The sequence below is a fragment of the Cystoisospora suis genome, assembly GCF_002600585.1.
Source record: "Cystoisospora suis strain Wien I chromosome Unknown contig_3518, whole genome shotgun sequence".
Lineage (NCBI taxonomy): Eukaryota > Apicomplexa > Conoidasida > Eucoccidiorida > Sarcocystidae > Cystoisospora > Cystoisospora suis.
The window spans coordinates 4,394-25,647 of NW_027156313.1; the positions used below are offsets into that span (position 1 = coordinate 4,394).

At 53.0% G+C, this 21,254-nt stretch overlaps 1 protein-coding gene across 1 annotated transcript in view; it reads left to right on the forward strand.

Annotated features, from left to right (window-relative positions):
- The window catches only part of CSUI_006843 (wd g-beta repeat-containing protein), a 24,574-nt gene continuing 3,320 nt past the window's right edge, over window positions 1-21,254 (forward strand). The window contains exons 1-11 of the mRNA XM_068066994.1: window positions 1-2,097; window positions 2,597-2,717; window positions 3,215-3,316; window positions 4,218-4,329; window positions 5,028-5,245; window positions 6,090-6,216; window positions 6,754-6,955; window positions 7,513-7,586; window positions 8,587-15,567; window positions 16,131-16,438; window positions 17,213-21,013. Coding sequence (XP_067921028.1) covers window positions 1,169-2,097; window positions 2,597-2,717; window positions 3,215-3,316; window positions 4,218-4,329; window positions 5,028-5,245; window positions 6,090-6,216; window positions 6,754-6,955; window positions 7,513-7,586; window positions 8,587-15,567; window positions 16,131-16,438; window positions 17,213-21,013 — 12,975 coding nt within the window. The 5' untranslated portion in view covers window positions 1-1,168. The remainder of the gene's footprint in view (window positions 2,098-2,596; window positions 2,718-3,214; window positions 3,317-4,217; window positions 4,330-5,027; window positions 5,246-6,089; window positions 6,217-6,753; window positions 6,956-7,512; window positions 7,587-8,586; window positions 15,568-16,130; window positions 16,439-17,212; window positions 21,014-21,254) is intronic.

A 21,254-nucleotide genomic window follows, 5' to 3' on the forward strand; every position in this document is an offset into this window, starting at 1 on the left:
CACATGCAGTCAAGAAAAAGCTGGAGGTCACTACGACTTTACGGACTGCATGACCCAACAAAGGGTCTGCCGTCGGACGGAGACCTGCTTCTGTTAGCAGTATTCAGTGCTGAGCGATCCCCATCCGCTTGAAGACGATCGACTATTTTGCTCTCTTCGGTCCCTCCGCCGGCGTGGTTTCTTAGCCAGGTCGCGCTATTGTGCCGCCTCGTTTCGTGTAGCATTAGCCGTCTTCCGTCATAAGTTGACTTGACCGGTTCAGATTCTTCGTGATCTGTACCTCCGGACAAAGGCATCCGTAGAATGCCATTTTTTTTAGTTGTGCCTAGCAACTTTCGTAGCTTCTGAAAGTGCGGTTAGGGCCTTTCAAGGATTCGACGACGCGCGCAGCCCAAGCGTTTCCAGGTGGCCGCGTCCACCCACCAAACGTCGTACATGCACTCGATACTGGTACCCTACCGATGACCATCTGTGCCATTGTAGCTTTGGTTTGGTGACCTTCGTATCTTTTGGAGCGCCAGATGGCTGTTTGCTGCTCGGGAGTCTCTACAAGGTCCTCAGGAATGAGCCTGTTTGCGTTTGTATTTGAAAAGTCGGCGTCTGGACGGTTTCGCAAGCCTACGTCTGTGTGCACACATGGGTTTTGTTGCATTGTCAGAGAGTTCCACCGAGGCGCACAAACGAACTTGTCTCATGGAAGCCTGTCAAAGCGCGGCGCCTCGACATGTACTCCCCTCCGGACACAAATTTGCCGAGCACACAATTCTAGTCACCCGCCCTTCTGGCTCTACGTCTTCACTTCTTGAATGACGTCTTCATTACAGCGTTCCCTCCGTTGGGACTTTCTCGTCTCCTGCTTCCCTCTGGTATCTTCTCTTTGTAATTCCTATACATTGTCAACTCGGCTGGCGCAAATTTCCGAAATTGACTATCTGCGGCCAGGAGCGAGAAGCTGATCATTACTTCTATAGCAATTGTTCGTGCTCAGTTTGTGCCGACTTCACTTCCATGGCCCGGAAACGGATTCCCGGCGTCCTGTCTTACCCGAAGTGGCGGACACTGATTTGTTACTCTGGTGTTCCTCCCTTCATCGTGTGGCAAGCTGTGCCACACAGACTCTCGAGGAACTTGCCTGTCCGCACACTGTCGCTTTTCTCATTTCGCAATCATGTTCGTCGAGCGCCTCTTGAACGTTCACCACGGAGGTCTTCCAATCACCTCCCTCGATTTCCAGCCACATGCGGCTGTGTGGGAACTCGAGCGTCTAGCCACAGCGGCTGCAAACTGTGTCAAAATTTGGGCGTTACATTCGCACACCCCTGCTGAGAACTGTCAGGCGTTTCTGAAAGAAGAAACGACAAACCCAGTGACCAATAAACGTCGTAAGCAACAGACAGACCAGGATGGAGAACCGACGTCGCCCTCACATCTGTCATCCTCCCCAGCAGGCGGTTCAGACCAGACCGAAACCCTCCCTCCTGCTCGCGCCGCTTCGGCAGTTACTCCTCTCGTGTCTTCTAGGAAAAGAACTGACCCGCCGCCTCTAGGCCGTCCCCCTCTGACTATTGCGACTTGTGTCTGGGCAGTCGCGGAGCACCGGACGGAGATTGTGGCTTTGCGATGGGCGCCGTCTGGCGACTTTCTGGCCAGCTGCGACACGGAGGGTGTTCTCTTTGTTTACGCTCTAGGAGCTCCGCCACCGGGATGGAAGCCGAAAAGCCATGTAGCACGGAATCGAGTAACAGCGCGTCCGGGGAGTACGTGCAAAGACGCGAAGGGCTCCAGTGATACTGCGTGCGCTCCACGCCGAGACCAAGAGCCGATGTGTTACTGCCCTGCTTTGTGGGGGACCTCGTCAATGCTGACAACTTTCCCGAGAGCGTCAAGAGCCAGCCAACAGCAGAAACACGCCGGCATATCTATGGGAGGAAGAGCGGACCTTAGGGGGGCAGGAGGTTGCAGTACGGGCGCAGGACCTTACACAGAGAGGTGGAAACAAATCTGCTCGTGTGTCTGCAGCTCAACAGTTGGGCATGTCTTTGACATGTGCTGGTGCTACGACAGTCGCACGGTTGCTCTCGGAGGTGGACTGGGAAAGTAAGACAGGCTGTCTCCGCCCGGAACCAAAATCACTATACATGCACAACCCGCCGCTCAACTGGTGTCAACTTTTCTTTCTATCCACGATGATCGCTAGATTTTTCTATGTGACTGCTTCGCTGAGTCGGCCTGTGTGTCTTTGGCGTTTCCCTCCGCCTTGATGTTTCCTGGAGAGTGCTGGAGGCCCTGAGAGCACAAGCTTCCTGGGCACACGGATAGAGAGAGGCCGCTGCAGCTGGCAGGAAAAACGCGTCAATCAGACTCGCGCGCCGCATCTTCAGCCCTTCCCCTCTCCCCCCGAAGAGCAAGCGCTCCACAAAGTGCTAAGTGATCTTCGCGAAACACTCATTACCCTCGTACTTGAAGACACAAGAGACACTACATCGGGAAATTTGCATCTCTAGGCGTACTGTACAAGTTCTCTTCAACTTTGCTAGAACGGCGCGAGTCCAGTGATCAGTGCCTGTTTTTCTGCTGCTGTTCTCGCGCTCCTCAGAATCTGTATAGTGGACATCGCGCTCGAGGAAATGGTAGTGGTACTGAGTCTTCCCGGTGGCGATTCCGCCATGATAAAGGCCGTCTCTTGGGACCCCCAGGCGTCTTTGCTTGCAGCCCAGGTGAGTTCTTGAGCTCTCGAGGATCTGAGTTCACGCGCAGACACTTCGTGAAAAGGGACACGTTTAGCCCGTTAAAAGGGACACAATTGAAGAGCGGAAAGGGGGACAGTTTCTGAGGATGGCATAAGAAGGAAGGGTTTCCGGACTCTCCGTGTCTTGTTTTCTTTCATGCGCAGAAGCCTTACGTACTCTGTGTATCTATACGCTGCGTGTAAGATTCACAGTGACCTCGCATATCTACGACGTCTGTACGCTGTGTCAACCAAATAGAAAGCACCCGGTCTTCTGCAGAGCTTTACCTGCGACTACGAAGTGTGGCCTGCCTTCTATACTAGGAATCTGACGCTTGCAAGTCTTTAGTCACGTTCTCCGGGGCCGCAGAACTTACTGGCGAGCAACCACCATCTACCTGCCCTCTTGGTTACACGCAGATGAGTGTTAATTGAAAGCACCTCATGTTCCCCCTCATGTGCAACTCGCCTGACGTGTGCTGCCAGACGGGGGATAAGAAGGTCTACGTTTGGCGTACGGAGAGACTGGCCTCAGGAAAGAAGGGGAGTCACTTCTCATGGTCTTGCTCCCTCGTTTCCCAGCAGTCTGTGAGTACAGAGCGAAGATGTTTTTGACACGGTCAGGGTCCACCTCAGTGAAATTCATAGCTCTGCTCTTGTGGCGCTTGTTTCCTCAAAAAGTGCTAGTCGCTTGAAAGACGAAACAAGCCGGCTGTTCATTCTGTCTGAGGGGGGACGCTGGGTCGCCGTGTGGGGATTGTGCTGTACAAGTGCCTGAGCTATCCCTTGTTGGAGGGCTTCTTTCACAGCTTATACAAGAAACAGAGAGATTTCACCTGACGAATGCATGCAAATACACTCACAGTTCATGCCATGCTCCCGTTGTAAAAGTCTGTGGGAGCTCGAAACACTCGGACACCAGCTGCCTTCGTGTGTCCCGTAAGCGAGGCTTGTCATGGAAGGACCGGAGGAGAGGTCGCGTTCAGGGCACTTTTGCTGGTCTGCTGCTGGTGGTTGTAGTAGTAGTTCTAGCCGAGCAGGGAAGGGGCATATATTCTGGACATCAGCCGGCTACGATCGTGTAGTCGTAGTCAGCTGACAGGTATCCCTGTGGCTGTCGAGTATCGGTTGCTGTGTCCTACAGTCAAATTTGGTGCCCGTGCGGGCGTATCTGTGTCTCTGGTGGAAGGTACCTCAGAAAGCACGACGACTCCTCTACCTGTCGGTATCTGTGTATCTGTCTACCACAGAGCGTGCCAGTCTTCTTTCCGTTTCCGAGTCAGACACACATTCCTGTATTTTATCTCTCGAATATAGAGACACGTGGTCGATTGACAGCTTGACAGCTGTGTAAGCTGATACTTAGGCGCTGCTTGGTGCGAAATTCACAAGCTCTTTTGTCGGACACAGGGGAGCACGGACTCGACAAGCCTTTCCGAATATGTCCTGTGGGGGCAGCCCGACCTCTGCTTGTTTTTCTCAACTTCAGGAGCTGCTTGGAAATGGCCCAGCAGATACCCTCGGTCCTCGAAGGCTGTCCTGGCATCCTCAAGGCACGTTCTTAGCTGTCCCGTACGCTGAGAGAAATGGTCGTTTCTTTGGTCAGTCTTCTTTCCCTCCTTGGGTCAGAGAAGATAGAGAGAAGAAATATCTAGATTGCTCTCGCTCGTTAGCGAGCGTCTTGTTGCCCCCGCACTCGGCTTCCTAAAGTATCTTCCACGGACATCCATCCTCTATCTTCCCCGCGAACTGCACGGAGAAGAACATGAACTCGAACAGTAGCTTCCTGGGCAACTGTGAGGGTTTCTCTTCTGTTGATTGTCTACCCTCGAGCGGTCTCTGTGTCTCCCTGGTCACCACGCTCATACCAGTTCCTTAGTGCGTGTTATGTCGCCATGTGGGAGGGTCAGCTTTGTAGGTGCTTCCGTGTACGTGATATGTGGATGGGCGTCAGGGACACTTACTTCTACACTTGTATATTTTAGGGTTCCAACTAGACTTGACGGCGTGGAGAGCTCCTGGACATGCCAGTCCACTGTCCCGCAGTCGGAGACAAAGCTGTCCGTCTATATACGTGCCTGCTGCTTCCGTTTCCGACGCGGGAGACTGACTTCTGTTTCGCACTGAGAAGGTGAAGGCTCGCATCGGTGCCATCTGCAAAGAAAGGAATCATTCACAACTTGGAGAAATAGCAACTGAGCGACTGGAAGATTACCTCGTGAGAGGCTCTTTCCAGTGTTCTTTTCTGTCTCGAGAGTCGCCTGTCTTCGTCCTGTCTTGTGTGATACGTTCTGTGTAGGTTGCTTCCTGCGTGTGGACGAGAAAGCAGATGAGAACACAAACCCAAATCCTTCAGCCGATCTCAAGAGGAGCAATAGCGCGAGTATCCCGTCGAAAGATCCGCCGACTACTTCTGAGAACAGAGAGGGGAAGGCCCAGGGACATCCAACGAATGATCTCTTTTCCTCTACTCGGCCTCTCAGGCTTCGCGGCCATCATCGTCCTGTCAGTCTCGTCGTAAGTGGGGAACAAAGGGTCCCTGCAAATGGAAGCGGGCATCTTACTACGGGGGGAGACGCTCTGGGAGACTAGAGAAGGGAACAGCGTCCTGTTGCCTGCCTCACCGGACGATACGTGAGGATGCAAGTTGCTTCCTTCTTCAGGAGTTCCAGAGTTTATCTCAGGTGTACGAAGGTCATTGCATCTGCTCAGCCCAAGTACTGCGGTACCGACAAGGAAGCGCAGTGGTAGCCACAAAGCAAACAGCGTGCTGAGGAGCGCTGCTCCAAAGACACCGACTGCGTTGGTCACTTCTTGTCGTGTCTGTGCAGCAAAAGCAATGACTGGACACGTGGAGGGCGATCATTTTCTTTAGGGGTGCGTCTCACATTCGGTTGAATATGTTGCTCCGGTTAAAGACGGGTGACTGTCTTCACCTTCCAGCTGAATGCCTGCATCGCGAGTGTTATCCGGGTTGTGCTCATATCAAGTGGCTTGGTCATCGTTGTACATCTCCGTTGATATTTCCTGGTGTATACACAGCGCGTGCCTTTTTTGTAGTTTCTTCCTGAAAGGACCTTCACTGTCCGATTCTGAAGCAAACGCCGAGGTATTGAAACTAGGGGTTTCACTGTCACGTAGAAAACATCGGATGCTGAAACGTCCACGCTGAGTGTTTGGGATTTCAATGCGTTCAAGTGTCTTTGAGATTGGCCATTATTTGGGTTTTCCTATTAGCGGCTACAAGATTTGAACGGTCGACTCTGCACGGCTAAGGGACAGGCGAAGACAGCATGTGTAACCTTCCTCCTTTCAGCGGGTTGTGTTCCTCCGTCTTTTTTCTGTGTGCGTCGTGCTGTAGCGATTTAGTCCAGAAGTGCTTTTCGCCGACCAAGACGGCGGGGGTGCTGCCTCGGCAGGCGACGGCTCTCCTTTGTTGCCGACAGATGGCCCTCATAGAGGTAGTCTCTGTACTTTGTATGCCCAGGGTAAGCTAGCCATCACATGGGATCTCAGAGTAGTGATACGAGTAGTCCTTTAGCCTGCAGCATGGCACTTCCACCGAGGGATTCTGCTTAAACAGGCGTACTGCGCGTGGAAGGGAAAGAGGACGGTTCCAGGCAGTGACGTGAACCACCCGAACCTGTGCTTTTGAATTCTCGCCGTGACTTCTGTAGAGGTACGTGTGTGGTCTGTGTGTGGGCGGGCCTTGTTTATTGCCGTTCTAAACTAGTTGCCGCTCCAGGTCACAAGGTGTCGATTTAGTTTGCTCTAGTCCTCACAAACAAGTTGCCGCAGAAGAACTTGTGATAAGCCAAGTGGAAGTTTTCTTTGCTTGTTTCGTCAAATTTCCTTCAGCACCTGTCAGTCTTCTTCCACGAAGTCTCATGCACCGTTTGCTGTTCTCTTGCGAATCTGTCCTCTCCCGTCTTCGTTTCGAAGTCCTTGATTGGTGATGGTCTTCCCTCGCGCGGTTACAGACTGCACGTGATGGGGTCTGTGTCTCACGCCTCACTTGCTTGCAGCAAGTCTTGACGGTGCCCTGTCCATCTGGCAAGTCGCTGAGCAGGTCGACTCCGAAGACAAAGGCCAGCAAGGGCGTCGTTCTCAGGTCGGCGGAATTACCGGGACTGATGGGTCGCGGCTACGGAGATCCTTTCCTGCACGATGCTTGGGGGTTATTGTAAATTTCTTGGATGAGAATGCCACTCTACGAGACATAGCATGGTAAGCCGCCGTCACACCTCTGCATCCGTTGGTATGTATCCTATGGTACAGGCGAGTATGAGCAGTGCTCAAGGAACATCCGTAGGAAAGATCGGATCGTTGACAGTCTATTGTGCTAGGATGAGGCAAAGAAGAACAAGCGGTAACTTCCACCAGTCTCGCCCCTAGAGAGTAGCAGGGAGACTCTAGTTTGGGCATAGCCCGGGAAAGCTTGTTCGATTGAAGTACCAATTTAAGGCGGTTGCATCGACATATGTTTCCGGCTTCATCAGAACTGTGCCTTTGAAAACAGAGTGCTAGGGCCTTGCTCAGCTAACGGTTCAAGTACGCTCTCTCCTTTTTTAGTCTCCGAGACAGAAGCTTTTGCCACTCGCCTCAAGAAAGAAACTACTGTCTGTCATTTCTCTGTCGCGACCAACGACTCCGAAGGAACTTTCTTCGCTCTGAGTGGTGCCGCCTGTCCTTTCCGCCGATGTCCTTTGCAAGCATCCCGCGGTGGGGTCGAACTACTGTTTCATCGTTTGCAGAACAGTCTTTACCTGGTTGTCTGTGCTCAGGGGCCGTCACGGCCAGTGGTTAGCAGCTGCCTGTACTGGGGGCTGTGTGACGCTTGTCGGCATTCCACATGAAGGTGAGCGGGTTTTTTATTGTCATGAGCAAATCTCTCAGCGATCATAACCGCGCAGATGTCTACAAGGGATCATGTTCCTCGTCCCAGCACACAGAGATCGGGACACACAGGACAGTGCTTGTGCTGACTTAGTAGATTTCCAGTGTGGTTAGTAGGTACATGTGTACCCTGTCCCTCTGGCAACCCGGTAGTGGCGATGTCCATGCTTGCCTGTCGCGTGGATTCAGGGGTCATTTCAGTGCCAGCGGCTCGTGCTCGTTCTCTAGTTGCTTGATCCGGTTTTATATATCTGGGCCATGTGCATCTCTCAAGTATCTACGTATGGTCTAAATCTGTTAGGTCCAATATCTTGTCTATCGGTGAGCGCTCTATGTATCCGTGCAACGCAGTGTTGATGAACCACTCCGGCGAATACTGTATGAACCAGACTGCTCGCTTTTTTCGCGCGCGGCGAGCGTCAGGCCTGTCCCGTGTGAACGTTGTCCACAGGACACGGCTGCCTAGCTAGTTGTATGACAGTCTAAGGTAGATCGACCCAAGTATGTATCCGTCCACATGAATCTTTCCGTACTCCCTTTTGTACTCACCAGTCGAGACCGCGCTAGTTTTTTGATACTGATATCCTTGAACGCCCCTCCACAGAGCATCAGCATGCACTGGGGGACTATAGATAGTGGAGCTACAAAACAATTGTATTTTCGTCATGATTATCAGAATCGTTTGTACGCAGCAGGTGGTATTGCCATACCGGATGATAGGACCTACTGGTGTTGAATTGTCCGGGTGGAACAACTCGATCCAACCAAACGGTCGATGACACGTGTGTGGAAATTTGTTGGGTGGGTCTGTGTGTGTAAAGATCGGCGGGGATGTGTATCTCCCCGAAACGTGCTAACGACGTGAAAAAGTACATACATGGTGGAATGCACATACATATCGTTTGAGCTATACATAGGGAATCATACATTTATATATGGATTTTTGTTTTGTTGTGCTTCAGCAATCGGAGCTCGATTTGGCACGAACTGGCTGGCGTTTCATCTGGCCTCGAACTGCGAAAATGTTCTTGAGGGCGTTGCCGTCAGGCGGTCCTCGAGCGAAGTACCGTCGACTTCAGAAAGTGCTGAGTTTTACTTCCATCGCGGTTTGTCTGATCCGCCTTCTCCGGGGAGTGAAGAAGCCCTGGCATCGGCGGCTTTTACGGCAGACGCTCTTTCCCCGTCTTGCGGTTGTACATGCACATGCTGCTGTTGTAAAATACATCGACACTTTACCTTTGACCCTACTTCTGCTTCAGCCTCTCCGGCAACAGTCGCTTCCACTACTACTACTAGCACATCCCCCGCCGTATCTAAAGATGGCGGTACAAGTAATACAAAGGAGCCAGGACGAATGCCAAGTGCGTGTGCTAGCCCAGTCTCCTTGACCATCACGTCCACTGTTTCTAGTTGTCAGTTGTCTTCAACCTGTTCTCGAATTTCCACGGAAACTGCTTCTCTTTCCATGACATCCACATCGGTTCGCTCGCAGCAAACAGAGACTGTGACTGCTGCAGGCAAGAGGCGCATTAAGCCTGTGTCTCTGACAGCAGGTGGAAACCCGTCGGCTAGTGTGAGTGTGGTGAAGGGATCTGAGGACCTCGCGGCTGCAGGGAAAGACAGCCAAGCTGAACTAAACACATCCTCACTGGGTGGAGTCCCCGCGAACGAAAGTGTGTCTGTCCCGCGCCCTGTCAGTGACAAGCCTGCTGCCGCTCCTCTATCCCGGGAAACGTATAGTCGTGCAGTTCTGTCAGGGAACGCTGCGGAGCCGACTGCCAGCAATACAACAGAGTCTCCAACTCAGCCCTTCAGCGCCTCTTCTCCCTCACCGGAAACAGCTGTAGCTTCTCAACTCACTGTTCCTCCACGGGCTGCTTCTACGCTACCAGCCTCTCCCCACGTGGGAACAGTTGTCGCTTCACCCCCCCCGAAAACCGCTGTAGCTTCTCAAACGGTTTCCACACTCGGGGATTCTACCGGGGCAGGCAGACCGGATGCCATGCAGGGAGAGCAGGGGCCGCCCACAACGTCTAGTCAGTCAAGTTCAGCCGCGTCAAGTCGCTGCACGCAAGACTCTCCTAAGGACCGGGCCCGAGAGCCAACGAGTCCGCAGAGTTGCTTTCTTTATCTACTTCAACAGCAGGGACAGGAAGTTCGGGAAGCACTTGCGGCAGCTCAGCGGCTAGCCCAGGCTCCTCTGAGCCCGTCGGGCGGGCAGCCACAGGCTCCTTTTCAGAGGAAACTTTCTCTCGCTGATATACTGACTCCGGGACTGTGTCTCACTGAGCTACAGCAGAGTCTCAGTGGCCGGAAAGATGCACGCACTGCTTGTGTTACGAGTAGTTCAACCTCTCCTACAAATCGTGTTCCTCTCAGCGGCCTTCCTCCTTTTCAGAGAGAACAGAAGGAGCGGTTGGCGAGGAAAGAAGCAGGAGAGGGAGGCCAGCCGTTTTTACAGTTGATGAATTGCCAAAATGAGGCACCTAAGGAGCGAACCGCCCAGAGTAGCGCGCAACTCTCGGGTTCGTCCGTGCATCTTGACCCTGTGCTTCGAGGCTTCGTTTCGCCTGTGCAATCAGTTCGTCCCGATACTTGCGTTGGGAGACTCAGTCCCGTGAGTCAGCCTTTGCCAGGACGGTGTGACACTTCCGTGAAAGATCAGACAAGAGCACGTGGAGACGCCAATCAGCTGACCGCGTTCGGAGAAGGCGTTGGCTGCGAAGTGAAAGGAGTATGGGGGCGACAGGAGATCGGTTTGGACGCGGCTTCGATATCTCCAGGAAAAGAAGAAAAGTGTGTACTAGAGAACAGTCCTGGGAAAGGCCAAGGAGGGGGGTCAGTCTCGCGGGATCTTATTTTAGGAGGCAGTCAAAGCATTCCAAATGCCGAGGTGCGTAAGCTCTTAGAGATTAAAAGTACAGAAGGCCGTGGGAGGGGAACGGTGTCACCTGCCGAGCCCGCTAAGGTACACAAGCCATCCGGCTCGGAAACCGGGACCAGCATCACGGAGAAAACATTACAGGCAAAGGTCGCTTTGGAAATCAGGAACGCACAAGAAGCACCCACGGGAGTGGGTGGCGCGACAAAGCAGCCACAAGTGAATAGCACGGCAACCCCACTCGGCGAGGCAAGGGAGGGAGCAGAGGCGGACAGAAGAAACTCGGAAAACGTTAACCGGCAGCTCGTAGCACCCTCGTCGGATTCTGTGCCTCGTGTCCATACAGCCGGGGAGAGCAGCAGCAGTATTCAGAGCCGGGGTTTTCCAGTAGGTTCTTTGGCGGGAGCGGACTTGTATAGTGCGGCTCTACTGCGCTTGCAGCAGGAGAGGTCGCTTCTCTTTCAGATGCTTCAGGCTGAAAAGGCGGGGGCTTCAGTCGTGCCTCCCCCGGACCCACCAACAGGTAGCATTTGTACTACCTCTACTGCCGGACCAGACAGTACGGGAGCCGTGACTGGGCCTTCCGTACGACAGCCAGTAGCGGCCGCGCCCGTTGCTGAAACTCAGGCCATCCGAGTATCGACAGGCGATTACATGGGTGTTGGTAGAGTTCAGGGGCAATCAGATCGGAGACTGCACAAACCCGATATGACTTTCGGAAGCACAGGAGACGCCGGGGGAAGCCCGGCAGTCTCCCAGGGCCTAGCGGTCGCGTCGCCAGGCTGTCCAATCCCGAGGCGAACCCAGGGAGATAGCTCTGTCTCTGGCGGTCGAGGGGGGGGATCTCAAGTGCGAAGCCGGAACTCCTGGGGATCAGGAGGGTCAGCGGCAGGACCCGCTGTAGGTCTACAGCACTCGCCACAGATGGCCCTGTGGCTTCAAAAGCAGCAGCTGGCACAAATGGAGGCGGCCAGACAAGGACTGCCGTCGCAGCCAGTCCCCTCTCCTTCGGAGAGGGGAATGCAGCACCTATCGGTGTGGAAGCAGCAGCTGGCGCAGATGCAGGCAGCAGGAAAAGGAATGACACTGCAAGCAGCCGGATCTCGTCAGGCTCCACAGGTGCAGACGCTTCCCTCAAGCCCGAGTTCAAATATACAACAAGGGGGCCCCGTGGTGACAGATTCATTTCCTAGACAGGCACGGCCATTCCTCGTCGAAACTCTTCGTACTCCGCAAACACTTCCTGTCAGTCGGGAGAGAGTCGCTTCTGCTGCCCCGGGGCACACCGTCGCTGTGCCTTCGAAGGGTTCTCCTGCTAGTCAGAGGATGCTTGCGGCCGTCACAGAAAGCCGGTCTCCTTCGTACGACCCACGCATCGCCGTGAACGAACAAGTGGGTAGTCAAGCTTCTCTCTCATCTCAGTTTTTGTCGCAACAATCTAGCTTGTCTCCTTCGTCGCAGCAATTTGCGGCGCCTAGTGTTTCAAGTCTTCGGCGAAGTTCCGATTCTGCTGCTGAACAGGCGTCACGTGGAGCAGGTTCTTCCTGGCGCCTGTCTAGTAGTTCTCCCTTTCTCCCATCTGTCTCCTCTCCTTTGTGGACTTCCTCGACGTCTTCCGTGTCGTCATTATCTCGTTATGAAGTACCAGGCAGTCCGCCTGCAGCGACGCGTCCCGAGTGCTCAGTTACTGGCGCGAGCTCAAACGCGTCTGCTCCGGGATTACAGCTGCCTCCTAGCATTAACCCCGCGAACTACGGTGTCCCTCGCCCGCCGGGATCTCCTAAAGCAAGATCTTACGGACAAACCACCGTAGCGGCATACCCAACATCTTCTGGATGGCTGCCCCCGGTGCACCAAAGCAAGACTGCGATACCACCAGGCTCAGTAAGCTCGGGTGTACTTGCAGACAGCCCGGATCATGTTAGATCTGCAGACAGTGTAGCCCAGGGTGCTATTAACCCTCTGCTTGCTCATGACAAGCTGGTTCCTTCTTCCAGAATCCCTACAGAGGGCGGCAGTCTAGGCGACAGGGTCTCCGGCCAGTTGGCCTCACCCCAGGCGACGGAATGTGCTTCTGATGGAAGTCATGGGAGTCTACGCGTAAGTCTCACCGCCGGGGCTGTTTCGGCAGAGGAAGGGGACTGCAGCAACCCCGCCTTGGAGCAGCCTCATAAGCAAGTAGTTTCGAGCGCAGCTGACCCTCAGTGTCGGTATGGGGGAAGCGGGCGTAGAGCATCGTTCTCCGTAGATGAACTTGTGGTTATCAGCAGCAGCGAAGAGGAGGAACCCGAAGATGAAGAAGAAAATCGTTGTTCACCGCCGTCAATAAGAACCGAACCAATTTGTGGCCGTTCCCCTCTATTTCTTCTCGAGGACCAAGCGCTTGAGGGTGAAGGAAAGCCTGTGAATTCTACCGCTTGGTCTTGTGCAGTGGTCGCACATACCGCCTCGGAAAGCGTGGAGGAACGAAAAGCACCGCCCGCAACAAAGAAGAGCTTTGAATCCGTCTCTTCTGTGCTTGAGAACAGTAATGCTGTTTCAAGGTCTTGTTCATCGTCAGTGAATGACGGGAAAGGTGAGAATATTCCGTGTTTTCTGTGCCAGCAGCAGCAGCACCGAGAGAGATTCACCACTTCGTCTGTGCTCCCTCAGAAAACGAGGTTTGGATTTCTCTCAGCCGAAGCGGACAGAAATGAAGCAGCAGCAGCAGCCGGGTCTCGTTCGGAGGTAGACAGGGGCGAACTCCGCTGGCACTTGCTAGGCTACGAGGTGACGTGGAAGCCGTCAAGAAGAAGATCTACAGCAGACGTGGGCGGAGAACAGATGATTTCAACAGCATCAGGAGAAGGCAACGCGAGTGGCAGCTCATCTCGTATGAGAAATGTTTCCGACTCGCCATCGACCGACAACGGGGAACAAAGAACAACTGCTTTCGTCATTGATCACATGAGGGAGATTCAAGAAATGGATGAGGAAAGGACGTGGTGCACCCAGTCAAAAATCAAAGCGGTTTTAGAATCTACTGTAGCACAGAAGATCGCCTCGGACTGCGTTCCGCGACTCCACACACCACGGTGTGTACCTCGGAACCGTCTTGTTCCGCGCTGGTCTGGTGAGCAAGAAATCGCTAGAAATGACGCGGTGGCTACTCGGGATGGATCCTGTGAAAACAGTGACCTTCTGGTTAGCGAGAATACGTATGATTCTATATCTCAGAAAGGAAGACAGGGGGATACCGACCATCTGTGTGCTTCGATGTACCTATCCGCTTCTTCTGTATCTGGAGGAGGTGGAGGAGGAAGCAACTCTTCAGGTCCGGGTAGCAATCGCTCAAGCAAGACTGGCAGTTCTGGAGGTGTAACGCCAAGTGGAAGTTTGAATGGATCGGGGGCTTCAGCGCGTGGTACGGGAGTTCGCGGCTTGCGGGGAGGGGCAGCTGGTGGAGGAGGTGATAGTGAAGATGATGAAGACGATGACGACATGGCAGATGGTTTGTTAAGAGAACGAGCTCTAAGAAAGAAGTACAGCAGCTTGAATGGAGTAAGTCAGGTGAAAATCAATAGTAATCCCGGTAATAAACAGTCAGGAGCTCGCAACGATTCGAATCTCGGTGACCGCAGCAACTTAAGTATCCAGTCTGATGATGCTGCTGCTGGTGCCACAACGGGGCAGCCTAGAGAGCGTTCTTTTTCGAAGAAGAAAAACAGTGTGACGGTGGGAGGAGTAACTAACGTGAAGACAAATCTCACAGGAAATGAGCCATCAAGCCTGCAGAAGACCCAGGCAGATAACAGCCGGGGGGGGGATGACGTGGAGAAGCTCAAACCAAACCTTAACGGAGATCATTCAGCTAGCGAAGCGCGACCCACGGAAAAGCCGCAGTCTGCTGGGAGCGACTGGAAAAGTTGGAATCCTTTCAGGCGCAGACTGAATGTACTCAGACAGCTGGAAGAGGAAGAGGATGAAGAGGACGGCATTGAAGGTGACGAACTAGGAGTTGCGGATCCGGACAATCAGAAAAGAATCGACATCAACCATCGAGAAGAAGCGGGGGGTGCAGACGAACGGGTGTCAGCGGATCTTTCATCTCCACCTGTCGCGTCGTCGAGCACTTCTGGAACGACCAAAGTAGCTCAGTCTAAAGAGGAACCGTCACACCAGGCAAGCGGAGGGGTGGTTGAGGCAGCTGTCAATCACGAGAATCTAAGTAGAGATCTATCGCGAGGAAGGGGAGGTGGAGGACAAAGAGTGGCGGAAGAGTGTCGTTTTGCTCCTGCTCATGAGGGAGATCGATCTGGTAAGTCTCGTGGAAGAGAAAATTGTGCCGATTGTCCTGTCTCTCCTCCCAGTATTACGAGTTCAAGCTCTACTACTCACGACCAAGACACTATATCGTGCTCAATACCCGGGGAGAGGAGTAGGGGAGTACGACGGGGGTACCGTGAGGGAAGGGAGGAAGACATGCTGTCTCCAGCATCGAGCTCGGATACTTCTCACAGTGACAGATCCGTTGAGAACAGGCAGAAGAGACGGAAGCAGAAGAAGTTGAAACGATTTCGCAGTCGTGATAATGATCGGAGTCCTGCAGGGTTTCGTGTCCGGCATGTCACGGCAGAAATGGATGGTGATAAAGGACTTGATTGGTGGAGAAGGAAAGAAGAGCAGGGGGACGGATATCTCTCGACGACGGCGAAGAAGTGTTCTTGTTACACAAGCAGAGCGACGATGTGGGCGTCCTCAGAGGAAGAAAGCAGACCAGGAGAAAGCCGAACAGCGACAGAGTTTGAAGGCTGGTCCAAGAGGGACCATGTGCGGAGACGTGACGCGACTCTACAAGGGATGAGAATAAGAAGGCAGCGTCGAGCGCGCATGAACTGCCAAGAGGAGCACGGAAGGAAAAAAGCCTGCACAGCCTCTTATCGGGATCGCTGGCAACGGAAGACTAGGGAAGGGACGAACAGGAATGAGGCAAATACTGGGGAAAGATGGTCCTTAGCGAACAGCATCTTGGTCCCTCCACCACTGCTAAGAGACAGGGTGGAAGTGACAGGCAGACTACAGGGTAAGGCAAAAATCGAGGCGGTATTGATGAGGGGCAGTCCTCGTGCTTAGCAGTAAGTCTTGTTGATCCGTTGGCTGTTGATAACGAAGAAGGAGGCGTACTCGTGACGCGTCTCTGCTTGTCAAGATAGCAACCATGATACTGCTGGAGGGAGTGTGAATGGTAACGGGCACCGACGTCGTGGTGTGTGGAAGCTCAGACTGTCCTGGTATTTACCGCGGGAGACACCCTTTCCGGAGACATGGTAGTGTAATCTGACGGCGCCGCGTGCATCCACTTTTCTCGACAGATCAAGTCGCCGGACTTGGGCGACAATCGAGTCAAGGGATGGATCGTTGTTTCTTTATGTTCTGATTTACTCGCGCGAATAAGCTAAGGGGGCAAGGGGGTTGATATCCCACTCCTGGTGCTAGTAACAACCCCACTCCGGTAGCCTCCTCCAGAATGCTTGAAGAGAAAGTCAAGTCTATTTGAGATTCTGCTTCGGGTATCGTCTTTCACGTCAAATTGCTGCTCCATCTTCGTCTCCCCCCAGCCTTTCTTCCTACTGCTGTCCTCTCCAGGAACCCTCAACAGGGTGTCAGTTGTTGCAGTCAATCGTCCCCAGCAGAAGCTTCAGAGTCGGCAGGGAATTGCATGCATGACAGACCTATATGCGACTGAATCTTATGAACAAAATGAGGAGGAGACTGAGAAGGAGAAGTATGGCAGTGAAATGGAGAGTGGCGAGGAAATTCAACATTCTTCCAGTGGCCCTGAGCTTGTCTGCTACTTGTCTTCTACGCTCGCCTCGGATTCCAGTGTGCTGGACCCTCCTGATAGGAGGGACACGTTCGTCGCGAGTCTGGATGGAACCACCACTCAGACGGAGGTAATGTCGAAAGAGGATATATATACTTCGTGTCGCCTGTAGGGTATTCTATGCTCGACTGTACGCATGTTGCCAGACACACACACACACCCACACACCTGAAGACACTTCGTCAGATAGAATAACCGCAGGAGTGATTTTGAGTGAGACAATGATATTTTTGGCAGAAGCGGAAAGGGGGGAGGGGTCAGGGTTAGGATGCGACAGCCATCCTTTCTTATGTAGCACTGTTTACAGTTACCGACCGTGCTTGGGTACTATGCAACTGTGTGCGCGTCCCTCTGCACTGGTTGGAGACCTGCAACGTTTCCTCCGCTACGCAGCACGCACACGAAGAACTGTTGGCCTGGGAGAAGAGATCTGCGTTGGTATTTGAAGGTTGGTGGAGTACCTCCTGCCTTGGGGTAGTTTCGTGTGTACTACGCGTAGTATTTCCCTTCAAGGTCAGGGTAGTCTTCGATACAGGTGCACATCTTTCCGAGTGGTGCCTATGGGAGCAACTCGCATGAGCACTTCAACGAGAAAAGAAGGAGATCACTTGTGATGATCGCACCCGGCAAGTCTTACATGAGCACGATGCATACATGAGTACACTCGGTGTCCAGTATATTTTTGGTACTAGGTGGAAGTGAGAGAAAGCTTTGCTGAAAGAGCGCAGGTTTAGGTCATCGGTTGTTGAGGCAGATCTCTGAATATGTATACGGGAGAACTACAAAGGGGGTACCGAGCAGAACGGATCCTCGTGTTGTTTTTTTGTTGATTCTTTTTCTTCAGGAGGTTCTCTGGAGGTTTCGGGTGCCCGCTGAATATGTTGTTACACATATGACTCTTTCAGCGGATACTCCTTCTAGTACGGCGAGCAAAGGAGGAGAGAACTGCGGCGACTCTTTCATGGACAAGGGTCTTTTTCCATCTCGTTCTTCTGCTCTCTCTTCACATCTCCTTGTTTTTATTCAACCCTTGTCGGTCATGTTATTCAACCACCGCCAGCAGCATCGACATCATCCGATTGGTTACTCTTCAAGATCTTTTGCAACTCTGTCTCACAAGGATGACAGGAAAGCCACCGACGTTTTCTCACTACCCTCCCCCCGTCATGTTGTTTCTTCACGGCATTCTCCTCGTCATCGTTGGTCTCGCTCTCACTCACAACTGCCGCCTGATGCCCCTACAAATCCTCCTTCATATCCATGGGCATCGGGGGGATGGAGAAATCGGAAAACTTGCGCGTACAACGGGGAACGTAGAGCGCATAGCCCGTTGGTAACGGGGGAGTCTCTGCTATCTCCTCCCGAGTCAGAATTACGTAGTGCTAGCGATACGATTCTCGTGAAAAGAAGGAGGTCTGGTGTGTCTCCGGGGCTTCTGTATGTGTTCGACCTGCAGACGGGGATAGCGGTGTGTCCTGTCACAGAGATTCCTCTCCTACCCGGTAGTAGCGTTGCGTTGTGCCAGTGGGCCAGGGTGGACTTTGGGAGTTTATTGAATGGCCCAAAGTTAGCCCGTGAGGAGCTGACGGACCTCTCAACAGAGTCACTGAAGAAGAATCCTTGTGGGATTTCTAAGAAAACAACTTCTTTAATAGAACTAAGCAGGTGCATTGTTATCCTCACCACATGTGCGCAGCTGTATGTCTTTACAGCTCCAGCAGTGTTCTATTCCAGGCACGGTCTCACGTCTGAAGAAAATCCAGAGAGAAAGGAAATGCCTACCACTCTACGCCGTAACACTTCGGGTACACCCGAGAGGGGTCTTCTTTCTCACTCGAAGCCGGGAATGGACGTTGCTCATCGACAGGGGGGTAGAAGCGCGTCGGTCTCCGGCCAGGGTCATTTCTCAAAGGGAGAGTTCTTGTCTACCATCCCAGCATTTTGTCAGCCCCTTGTTCTTCTGAGGAAAGCTGATTTGGCTTCTACGTGCCTCCAATCGGGAGCATGCGTCAGGACTGATCTCAATAGAGACGGTGATGCAGACTTACCACCTTTTTGTCGTTCACCAGAGAATAAGGGCGACTGTAGGAAACTTCCTAACGCTGAGATCGGGCTTTGTGGTTCACACCTCCGGCCTGACAGCATCGTCTGGGTGGAAATACAGCCGCGATGTCTCTGGCTTGATTCTCTTCTTGGACTTTCCCAGGGGGCACTACTGGGGAGTATAGTAACTCAAGCCTCGCAGATGGAGAAAACAGTCTCAGAGAATTCATCTGAAATACATAGGTCTTCTCAAGGAAACAAGGGCACGAAGGAAATGGTGACCGCAAGGCCCTCGTTTGCTGCGACTTCACGCAATGAGAAAGAGCTTTCAGCAAACAGTGAACTACAAGAATTTGGGGAGAAGATGGGGTTCGTCTTCAGACAAGCGTGGCTTCAGGTCATTGTAGGCTGTACTTCTGGTAAAATCTGGGCATCCTCGCCTCCGAGAATGGGTTTCCCTTCTTTTGAACGAAAGTTGCGGGTCGCTCTACAGTCTGATCATTGCTGTTCTGCACCTTTCGAGTTCTCCTATTTTGCACGGAGAAATGGTCTTGAGAGCGGAATCTTCAAGGGGGGTAGTGAGGGTGTATGCACGGAGAAACCAGGAATTAACGAGAGAAAGGTCTCTTCGGGAGTATTGAGTTCTTTCCTAGATCCATGTCAATATTCAGGAGAAAGTTTTGTTCGGATCGATGAACTTCCCTTTCAAGACTCCGACTTCTTCTCCCTACTGGACTGGTCCCAGCTTGGGCGACGTGTACTCAGAGCCTCTGCCCATGCACACGGCTTTCCTTCCACGTGTACACCTGAGACTTTCTGTGTCAATGGGTACGTTGGCGGTGCGCCTCCTCGTCAGAATGAAGAGAAGACAGCTTCCACACGAGCGTGGGACTGTCCGGCAGACAATGAAGTACGATGTGAGGACGCAGAGATTCATCGTCTTTCACCTGACAGTCGAAATTTTGAATCATTCCGTGACAAGTCTTTGTCGCGTTCCCGCCTTGAGAGACTAGAGCTGCAGCACCAACAAAACGGGGTCTCGACTGTCTCTTCATGTCTCCGCTCTGTGAATGACAGCGGGGGAGTTGTTAAGCCTCATGATGTGAAGAAACGTCAGTCTGTCACTTGCACACCTTCTGCGGCTGTAAAGCCTTTTGAGCGGCGTCCACTTCGCGTCTTACAGAAGCGAATGGTTCTTGCTGACGCTTGCGGCAGCGTTGGGCGTTCATTGATGAGGAGTGTTTGCATTGATCTTTCTGATCCGGCGCAGGTGAGGTTTCTCAGAAAAGTAAGGTCAGGTTCCCGTCTTTCGAGTGTCTTGAACACAGCAGCTGCTGTTGCGCTGGCAGGGAGCGGTGCCGCATGTAACTACGGGAACGTACTATGGGGCCACAGCCCTGTACTTGTTAACGGGGGTGATGCGACGACAGCAACAGGTCAAGCGGAGGATTTCTCTTATCACGGGTCTCTCTGTAGACAGCAACTGGAACATAAATCAGCTGATAGCCGTTCATCGGTCCGAAGTGCAGGGTGTCTAGGCGGCGATAGTTCCTGGAGTATGGCGGGAGGGACAAACTTCGAACCGACGCGCATCGCGACTGAGCAAGAGACGCGGAGCTCTCTACCCCTTAGAGGAGGCAGAGATGCGATTTCTAGGGATTGCTCGAGTAAAGAACAACGAGAGGATGAAGGTCTTCGTGAGCGTGGGAACGCCTACGAGAATCTCAGCTGCGAACCGAGTAGACAGCAGTCTTCCGCCCCGCCCGGAGAGTGTAGAGGGGGCTTCAATCACCATGCTGTGGAAGCGGGGATTCAACTTCGCGAGGTAGATCAGAAACTACAAAGAAGTCAGCAAATACTCTTGAACTTCCTGATACATGGCCGCGTTCTCGGACCTGAGTTCGCGCGTTTACTCAATACTACACCAACTGCACTAAAGAGCAGGCGTTTGGAGGTGTGTGAAGAGCTATCGAGGCGCCTCCAGGAGATCGCGAAAAGAGAGGAAGAAAACGAAGAGGCAAGGAGCGACGGCAATTCCAGACAGGAGATCCATGTATTACAAAAGAAGGCGTCCGACAGGTTCGAACGAGGATCTGAATCAACCAGAGAGACGAATGCCATACATACCCCACCGCAGCATCCTGTTGTGGAATCACACCATCGGAATGCGAGTGAAGAAGGTGGCGGCCCCGACTGCGAAATGGGCGTAACGACGGGAGGTTCCGAGCTTGAGGGAGAACAAAGAGAATCAGAGAACAGAGGGGAAATGAGCGCGGTAGAGGAGAGAGAGAGAGATGAGGAGACGTCGACAGTTAGCGGCGAAGCAAGAACCACGGGTGCAAAGAGCGAAGGCATAGCAACGATGACACAAGGTGTTCGGCCGGGAGAGGACGACGAAGAAGCCGTCGAGGTGGTCACGATAGATAGCGAGGAAGATGACATACAAGAGGAAGAAAGTAGCAAGGCAGAAGGAGATACTGATGAAGAAGAGACAGACCAAGAGGAAACACCGGAACAAGAGTCTACTCTAGAGACAGACGACGAGCAATCACGGCAGACTAGCGGGGGACAACGTCTAACACTCCAGCATCTTGAGCATCAGGTGAGCTGTGTCCTGGAATACGCTCTGTGACGACAGCCTCCTCTCTGCATCGCGCCCTCTGTAAGGCAGGTGTCTCTCTTGTATCAGAAAGAGACAAATCTCGTTGGAGACTGTAGTACTGGCGTCCCAAGAAAACCTCGTACCGCTGTAGCCCGGCGCCCACTCAGCCGGCTTGAGGTATCGCCGAACTTCTGGAGACAGGAAGATAGTTTTCCTTTAGGGGGTCCGACTGGCGCTTGCT